Below are 9,662 nucleotides of genomic sequence, written 5' to 3'. Positions count from 1 at the left end.
GACACATTTTCTGGAACAATGGCTACACTCTTTCACAGTAAACCCTTGCTGTTAACATTACATACACAGCACATGTGCTTTTGTTCCAAGGTCGCATTTTGCCTCCCCCCACCATGTGGCTAGCCCCTCACCCCCCCTCCACCCCGGCTAACAGCGGGGAACATTTCTATTCAGCCACAGGCAAACAACCCAGCAGGAACGGCACCTCTGAGTGTCCCCTGAAGAAAAGCACCCTATTTCAACCAGGTGACCATGAATGATATCACTCTCCTGAGGATAACACAGAGAGATAAAGATGTTGTTTGAATGCCAGCAAACATACACTGCAATGCTTTGTTCTACATTGATTCCCGAGTACGTGCTACTGGCCTGGTGTGGTAAAGTGTCCTACCATGGTGGGTGGAATAAGGCTGCCCTCCCCAGAAACCTTTTGCAAAGGCTTTGGGAGTACATCCTGGAGAGCTGCAAATGCCAGGGCAAATTAATCATTAAACATGCTTGCTTTTAAACCATGTATAGTATTTTAAAAGGTACACTCACCAGAGGTCCCTTCTCCGCCTGCCGGGTCCGGGAGGCAGCCTTGGGTGGGCCCGGGGGGGACTGCCTCCAGGTCCAGGGTGAGAAAGAGTTTCTGGCTGTTGGGAAAACCGGTTTCTCCGCTTGCTTGCTGTGAGCTATCTACAACTTCATCATCATCATCTTCCTCGTCCCCAAAAACCTGCCTCTGTGTTGCCTCCATCTCCATTGAAGGAGTCAAACAACACGGTTGGGTTAGTGGTGGCTGAACCCCCTAAAATGGCATGCAGCTCATCATAGAAGCGGCATGTTTGGGGCTCTGACCCGGAGTGGCCGTTTGCCTCTCTGGTTTTCTGGTAGGCTTGCCTCAACTCCTTAAGTTTCACGCGGCATTGCTTCGGGTCCCTGTTATGGCCTCTGTCCTTCATGCCCTGGGAGATTTTGACAAATGTTTTGGCATTTCGAAAACTGGAACGGAGTTCTGGTAGCACGGATTCCTCTCCCCATACAGCGATCAGATCCCGTACCTCCTGTTTGGTCCATGCTGGAGCTCTTTTGCGATTCTGGGATTCCATCATGGTCACCTCTGCTGATGAGCTCTGCATGGTCACCTCTGCTGATGAGCTCTGGCCAGCGTGGCAAGCTGCAGGTGACCATGCAAACAGGAAATTGAAATTCAAAAGCTCGTGAGCCTTTTCCTGTCTACCTGGCCAGTGCATCTAAGTTGAGAGTGCTGTCCAGAGCAGTCACAATAGAACACTCTGGGATAGCTCCCGGAGGCCAATACCATCTAATTGCGTCCACAGTACTCCAAATTCAACCCGGCAAGGCCGATTTAAGCGCTAATCCACTTGTCAGAGGTGGATTAAGGAAATCGATTTTAAGAGCCCTTTAAGTCGAAAAAAGGGCTTCATCGTGTGGACGGGAGCAGGCTTACATCGATTTAATGCTGCTAAATTCGACCTCAACTCCTAGTGTAGACCAGGGCTAAGAGCCACTGGCATGTGAGCCACAGGTTGAAGTTGATTGGAGTCCTAAAATTTTAACCTAAAGCTGAATTTCTGCTTTTCTGATCAATTGTGTTCATTTGGTTATGACATCATGCTCCCAAACCACCCACCCCTGTTTTGTGCACCTGTTGCATACTCTCTGGCACCTAGAGTGTAAGCTTTCTGGAGCAGAGAGCGCCGTCTTTGTTACTTGTCTGTGTAGTGCCAAGCACAATGGGACTCTGCCCTCGACTGGGGTTCCAAGGTATTACCACAATAACAAGTATAATGTCTTATCAAGCCAATTCTTGAATCACTGCAGTGCTGGTTTTCAACCACCTTCCTTTTCGTTTACAGCTTCACTGGCACATTGCTCTTACTACAAAGAATTTCCCCCAAAATTGTGTAACTATGGTATATATCTATACAATACAAAATCCTACCCGTATCTCCACAAGTGGGGAGCAACTGCTGCAGAGGAAACAAGAAGGTTCTGCTGCTGAGAACCTGGCAGAGATCGATCTCTCTTGTGTAGGTCTTTTTTTTTTTTTTTTTGCCAATAGCCCAACTCCATGGGGAATCAGTACATTGCCACATGCAGAAGGGTGGGAACAGAGGATCTGCTGTTAAAAGGTTCCTTTAGTCCTTCCTCCCAGCATAGTAAGGGTGAAGTCCTTTTCAGACCTATGTCCTAAGTAGTGCCACAAAGGTGTCAATGGGGTAGGTCCACTCTGCCATTCCACTAACTTGGGGAGAGGATGATTTCTCCCTTAGGATCTCCCCAGCTCTCAGAAGAGATACTTAGACTGGGCACTGGCAACTGGATTTGCCCCAGCGTGAATTAGAAGAGGGGGGGAGTAGGAAGAGAAGAAAAACGACAACAACATGCTCATCAATTACAGAAACAAGCGTGCAGTAAGTGAACAGCTTTCCAATGACCTCCAGCAAACTATTGAAGCATGAACATTGCAGCTAATTGATGGGCAAAGTTGATTGCCTGCTCTGCGGTTGCTGAGGCTTCAGATTAAAAACCAGGCAATACAGGGAAACATCAAAGCAATGTGGGAAAATATATCTGATGGGGGAGAGAAAGTAAGGAGGATGGAATCTGTGGCTTTGGATTTTTATCATTAAAACTTTAAATTGCCAACAGTTAATTTAAATGTAAGAGCTGAAAAAAGCTGTGTCTTTCTAGGTACTTAACCCTTTGCCTGCAGCAAACAGAGGTAACTAAATATTTGGTTAGTGGAGGCTATTAAACAATAGCAATAAACAGACCATGAAAGTCAAGAGTAGTTTATAAATAAGTGAATACATGTTTAAAGTAGGTCTTCTTGCATCCTCCTCTGTTTATTTACAGGCAGTGGTACTTTCCTTCTGGCAATAAAGGCAAAGCCAAGGTCAGGTTTACTATAGTAAAATAAGTTAAAAACATATATCTTAATAAAACAATATTGTCATTTCCACATTTATCTGGCATCATTTTTATTTCTTTTTTGAAACAAATAAAATAAAGATGCCAGTCTGGCTTTCCTTGCCTGGTTTCTATTAATTCCCTGTTTTGTAATGCTACAGCAACAATAGTGTTGCTCATTGGCGTATTGACATTAAAATTAATGTTTATTTTGAAAGAAGTCATTATGCACCATTATCACAACTGTGATAACACAAGGAGCGTTTATATCTTTTCAGCTTTCTGAATGCACATTTCTGTGGACATTGAAGATGACCAATCAACACCCTAATATAATCAGCACACCAAGTGTACTGCACAAGTCTGATATTCACATCTTTACCACACTAAACCATTTGTTACTTTGGCCTAATGTTAAAGGGTGGAAATAATAGTTAATTCTTCTCACAGGGATGTCATGAGAAAGAAATAATATTTATTAAACATTTTAAAATGAAAATATTCAGGGCTATTATCATGTAACTAACTATTAAATTAATAATAAATACGATCTAGTCTCATCAATTTTTAATTCTAAATTGATAGCAGATTAACAGTTGTGCTACCAAATCGACCTAGAGATTTGGTCAGGGAAATCACTGGCTAGTGCACCAGATGCTTAAAACTCCAGTTTAGCAGCCACTTGGGAATTCTTGTATTCCTCTGCATACCGCTAATTCTTGTACCAGTGATGTCTGACAGTGCTTACAGCGGTGGTGTAACATGCTGAAGGAAATTTAGAAGTGATACAGGTGCAGGAATTATGAAGGTGAACTAAAAACGAGCATCCTGGAACAGCTGCAATAAGAAAACCAGGAGGCTTCTGTAGAGCAGTGCATTTTATTTCCACGTGTCATTCTCCAGATTAATTGAAGTCTTCCGTTAATGCAATTTAACATGCCTCAGCATGAGGCAATATTTTTTTATTTTGCAACAGTCTCCTTCATTGGAAAACTCAGTTTTATTTACCAAATCCCCATTTTTAATGCAGGAAATTCTTAAACTCTCAAGATTAGTTATGTACAAGCTACAGTATAACCACATTTTACCGTACAGGCAAATGTACAAAATTGTAACAGCAGCTTTTAACAGTTAAATACAGTTAGAATTCCCGTATGTTTCTACTATCGTACTTTAACAATAAGCAGCAAACCATTACATTTCCACCAGGCATGTAGAAAAGGTGGTATTATATGACTGCATAGCTTTCTACAGCATGTTTTCAAATGTGCCAAACAGGTAACAGCGTTATATGCCAGGAAATCTTGGCTGTGATGCAGTCAGTATTTGACCTCACCGGTAGACACAAAATACTGAACACAGTGAGAACAAATTGGCAATAAATGTGGTGTTCAGTGGCCTGCATGGATTACAAAGAAATTGACTATTCTCATGATTTTAATATTAGACCAGCGACCAGTAAGAAAAGCGGATTACATTATTCTAGAATGCATTTTTTAAATTTAGTTTACTTTATAACCAATAAATAGAGCATTTATTTAAAAATACATTAAGACGGTTGAACAGAAGGTAAACATAATATTTCAGATCACAGTAAATTACTCTCATTACTTCAGTGCAGTTGTACACTAAGTGCAGCATACAGCTCCGTGTGCCACTTCTTCAACAGCTCAGCAATTTTAGGCTCTGTCATACATATCTTTAGCCCCGAACACCATCTTTTCCAAAAATATATTTTAAATGTTATGTTTCCGGATGCTACATTAAAAATGTTATTGCATACTGATCTGTATTTATAAACACATACACACACATATATATGGACATAATCTAAAACAAATGAACTGCTCTAGAAACTGATTCTAAAAATATTTACTACTGGTCTTAAGTAGTTCCAATGACGTCACTGAAGGATGCTCCATGGGTCTAATCCAAAACCAAACTTCAATGAGGGGTGATTGCAAAGTAGTAAACATTTGTAGGATGATATCCTTATTTTGCTGATCAGAGCTTCTCAGCAGTTCAGGTCTGATCTCACACTGTTGTAAATCAGGAGTAACTCCACTGAAGACAGTGGAATTACATTTAGTGTAAACCAACTTTAATCTACACATAGATTGTGTACCAAATTAACTGTTTTGGTTAGGGTTCTGATTTTATACTAGTATAATTAGTGTGGTACAGCTCTTAGCATGGATGCTGTTACACTGTAACAACAGTATAAAGTATAACCACATAAAGATGCTTAAAATGTACATCCCGTCTCCCTCCTTACACAAGGAACCAAGTAGATGTGTCCTCAACCAGTAATATATTTTAAAAATTCTGCTTTTCAGGGATTTGGTAACTCCTCGTTTTCTATTAAATAATCTTTCTTTATATAATTAGTCCCCCTAACCAACCTCCATACTCCAAGGTAGGCTTCTTTTAATGAGCTCTTGTTAACTTCTTCAGTCCTAGCTTCTTTGTGGACAAGGGGCACCTCTGCTGTCTCCACAGTGCTGTCCTTCTGTTCCTCTACACACTGACTGTTCCCAGTTGCTGACTCCTTTACAGATGTCTCTTCGGTCCCTTTCTCCTTGGTCATCTCCTCCATTACAAATGGTGGTTGGCCTCCAGCATGTCCCTTCTCCTCTTCCTCTCTAGCTTCTTTCTCCAGGTCTTCATAGTTGCTCTGCCGTCTGGTCTCAATGTACTTGACCACACAGTAAATGACAGAGCCCAAGGTGTTGACCACTACACCTGCTATAAATAGCTTTGTGGGTGCCACATCATTGAATGCCACCATCCCCACTGTGATGGTTGCTATGCTCTTCACCACCCCAACGAAGCTCGTGGTCACAGCTGAGTTAATGTAGGTGCAGTGAAGGGTGGTAAAGTTCATGGCACAGCCAAAGAAGACACAAGCAATAAAGGTGCATGTCATGACAGGATCCTTCCAGCCTGGGAAAGACCAGACATTGATGGAATCCATGCTGGCAAAGGAGCAGATAATGAGAAAAGGAGTAGCCGAAACAGCAATGGCATATTGGGCTGTCAGGGGTCCATAGTCACTATCTGCACTTGTCTTTTGAATGAGCACTAAATATGCAGCATGTACCAACACAGCCAGTGCTCCTGTCACATACCCTACGGGGTCACCAGTCAGGTCACCAGCTCCTGCCAGAAGAGACAGAAAGAAAAATGCATTTACAAGAGAGAGAGAAAGAGAAGAGAAGGAGGGGGGACCATGTTCTTATTTGTGACATTATTTAAGACCAAACAGAGAGACAACATCCGTTTAAACAAATGTTACTGAGTCCTATGATTTCTGATTACTATCCTAAATTACACTATCTTCTGACAAATAGATAGATAAAAAGTCACCATCACATACAAAACCTCTCTCTCCCCCTTACTTCAAAGTCATCCCTTTAACTTCTCATTCTCCAGATCCTACCCAGCCAGAGAGTTTTACCTCAGAGCCCGAATTAGTTTGCATCCACTCTTTTTTTCTGGGGGGGGGGGGGAGAGGAGGGAGAAGGAAAGGAAAGAAGGAAGAGAAAGGAAACACACAGTTGATATATAATCATAGCAGGAAAATATTTTTGTATTGCTGTCTCTGCCTCAAACTATCCCCAGAGCTCAGTACCAGCCGGGACGTGCCATTTAGCTTTCAGTGTTCAGTCTCCTGATCCTGCCCTTCCCACCTCCCCCCAATAAAGCAGGCAGCTTCTGGCGCTGGAGAAAAGAGCCCAAGGTTTGGTTTCAGTGCAAAATGAACAGTATGTTTTTCATTCCGGTTCCATGGACAATTCATAAATCCGTGTGGAGACTTGTCCCTATCAGAGCCAGATTCTGCCTTCAGAACCCACACATGGATGTCACCGTTGCAGTCAATGGGAGTAAAGTGTGAGGATCCGAGGGCAGAGTTTGGCTTTCCCTCTTGATGCCCGGTTGCAGCTTCCACCTGCTGCCTCCTTTCCAGATCCCCGGCTTCCCAGCTGGAGCCTCCGAGCTACCCCAGCCTCTCAAGGGGAAGCCAGGCAGCTCCCAAGGGCGCGGAACTCAGTGGGTGGGAGAAGGGACAAGGGTGATCGCCTTCTCAACTCCTATTTCTAGCCCACTAGAATAACCGTGGCACTCCTCGCTGATCCTTGTAGCCCCAGGAAAAGGGAAGAGCTGGAAACCACCCCCTGTTCACAAGACCTGCCCTGCACAAAGGGATCGCTGCTCCCAAGCCACAGAGAGTTGGGAACAATTGAAATAACCTTCTTGCCCCCCAGAATAACAGTCCCGCGTACTGACCTATTCCAAGCCGAGGGAAGGAAGCTCAAAGGGACCGGGAGGAAAGGGGCTGCGAGGGGAAAGGGAGGGATAAGAGGGGCCGATGTGCTGGGGAAGCAGAGATGAGAGATCAGCGCGGAGAGAGTGAGATAAGGGGGTAGGAAGGAGGGGTGGGAACAGAGAGGTGACAAGTCTGAGAGGGGCTAAGGAGCGGCAGGCAGGCAGGGAGGGGGTGAGAGGAGTGGTAGGGTGGGAGTGTGTTGGGGAGGAGGGTCTGCAAGAGGAAGATGAGGATGGGGGGATTGGAGAGGTTGGAACAGGGATGGGAGAGAAGACGATGGGGGTTAAGGGATGGGGTGCGGGGTGGCCGCAATGGCAGAAGAGGTAACGGGAATGGGGTGAAGGTTTGGTGGGGACGGGAGGAGAGGTGATGAGGGCACGGGAATGAGGTGTGGGGGGAACAGCAGCGCTGGTGACGGGGCGATGGGCTGAGGGTGGGGGACGGAGGGAAGGTGGTGGGGGGATGCGGTGGGGGTGGATGGGGTGAGAGGTGGGAGAAGGTGATGGGGTGAGGATGCGAGGGGAGGGGAGGGATGGGGACAGCAGTGCAGGGCGATGGGCTGAAGGTGGGGGGCGGGAGGGCAGGGGATGGGGTGACGGGGCGACGGGGACAGCCATGCAGGGCGATGGGCTGAGGGTGGGGTGTGGGATGGGGATGGGGGACGGGGGGACGGGGACAGCCGTGCAGGGCGATGGGCTGAGGGTGGGGGGCGGGAGGGCAGGGGATAGGGGACGGGGTGGGTGTGGATGGGGTGACGGGGACAGCCGTGCAGGGCGATGGGCTGAGGGTGGGGGGCGCAGGAGAGGGACGGTCCGAGGGAGCGGGACGGGGCCGGGCTCACCTGCCAGCGCTGCCCCGCAGGTGGTGATGAGCACGGCGCCCAGCACCCCGGCCGAGGGGCCGCCGTTCTTGAGCACCAGGACGCCCAGCAGCAGGGTGGCCAGGGGCAGGCAGCGCTTGAAGACCACGTACATGGGCAGGCTGAGCCCGCGCAGCGCCCACAGGGTGAGGCTGGACTGCAGCGTGGAGAGCGCGGCCACGGCCGCGAAGGGGCGCGCCAGGCTGAGCCCGAAGGCGGGCAGGGCCACCAGCCCCAGGCGCCGCAGCAGCGCCAGGCTGAGGGCGGCCAGCGCGCTGCTCAGGCACTGCAGCAGCGTGAGGAAGGCGAAGTGGTAGCGGCTGAGCAGGAACTTGAGCAGGATGTTCAGCGAGCCCGAGAAGAGCCCGTGGGCCACGGCCACCCCGATGCCCAGCGCGCGGCCCTGGCACAGCCGCATGGCGGCCCGCTCTGCCCCCGCGGCGCCGGGGCTCCGGCAGCTCCCGCCCGCGGGGAGGAGGCTGCGATCCCCGTTACGCCTGGGCGCCGCCGGGTTTCCCGCCGTCGCCGCCGCTCCGCTGCGTGGGTCCCCCGCCTGGGCAAGTGACACTGATCCCAGCGCCGCTCGCTCGCAGCAAAGGGACAGGAGGGCGGGGGAGGGGCTGATCTGGGGGGCGGCGGGGGCGGGGGGGGGATCCCGTGGAGAATCTCTCCGCAGCCCTTGGAAACCCCCCTGGTGCAGAGGAGCCCGAGTTCCTGCTGCCGCGGGCGGGGCGGGGTGGCCGCGCTGCACTCCCCATTACTTTAATTACAGCGGGGTCCTGTCCTTGCCTTTGCTGGTTTTCCTTCCCGGCCGCTTACTTGGCCCCGGGGGTGAGTCAGGGCTGGCCGGGTGGTTTAAAGAAAAGAGCCAGCGCCTTGGAAGGTAAGGGGCTAGCACTCGGCCAGGGGCATGCACCAGCGCTTGCCCCCTCCTCCTTCCACTCTCCCACCCAGAGGGGGTCAAGCGAGTGAGGCTCTGACACCTCCTCCCTTTCAACGGGGGCGTGGGATCTAGGGGAACAACGAAATCGCCCAATTTCCTCACCCGCAAACATTCTTTGCCCCCCAAAGCCCGACCCACAGGAGGGGCCGCCTGGAATTAATGCACACCCAACCGCGTCTCCCCTCCCTCTTCAGCAAGGGACACGGAAAAGGGTGTGGGAGGGGGCGCCGGGGGGCGCGGGGTGGCTCCGGAGGAAATGCCAGTCTCGCTCCTGCCTCGACTCAAGCGCCTCCAATTTGTATTCCCGCGTAATCGGCATGCAGCCAGTCGGGGGGAACCCATCGGCAATCAAAGCCCTTTCCGAAGTAGTGATTGCTGTTGACACAAAGTTTCACGTACCCAGTAAAACATCGTGAAACGCCACCTCGGGCTTTTTTTCTTTTCTTTTTTTGCCCCGCGGCGGTTCGACACGGATCTGAGAGATCCTGCTTCTCTACCAGACCGGAGGGGAAAGTCCTGGCGGGAGGTTTTCGGGCACAGTACCCGAGCAGACACTGGAAGCTGGAAAGAGCAACTGCAGACCGCACAGGGTGGGGATCATCTCCCCGAGCTGT

General features: G+C 49.2%; 1 protein-coding gene across 1 annotated transcript; it reads right to left on the bottom strand.

Moving 5' to 3' along the window:
• Positions 1–3,799: 3,799 nt before the first annotated feature.
• On the bottom strand, positions 3,800–8,523 carry SLC35D3 (solute carrier family 35 member D3). Its single transcript, XM_074946966.1, has 2 exons — positions 8,088–8,523; positions 3,800–6,078 (listed from the first exon to the last, which is right to left on the bottom strand). Exons 1-2 carry the CDS (start codon positions 8,521–8,523, stop codon positions 5,252–5,254), a joined length of 1,263 nt encoding a protein of 420 aa, XP_074803067.1. The 3' UTR covers positions 3,800–5,251.
• Between the last annotated feature and the right edge of the window lie 1,139 nt (positions 8,524–9,662).

This window comes from Natator depressus, chromosome 3, assembly GCF_965152275.1.
Source record: "Natator depressus isolate rNatDep1 chromosome 3, rNatDep2.hap1, whole genome shotgun sequence".
Lineage (NCBI taxonomy): Eukaryota > Metazoa > Chordata > Testudines > Cheloniidae > Natator > Natator depressus.
Note: the sequence above shows the minus strand (reverse complement) of the source record. Positions and strands in the feature narration are given on the sequence as shown.

Coding starts and splice junctions, on each gene's coding strand:
- SLC35D3 (XM_074946966.1), bottom strand. CDS start 8,523: ATGCGGCTGTGCCAGGGCCGCGCGCTGGGCATCGGGGTGGCCGTGGCC. Junction 6,079..8,087: donor CTGCGGGGCAGCGCTGGCAG/GTGAGCCCGGCC, acceptor CTCTTCTGGCAG/GAGCTGGTGACCTGACTGGT.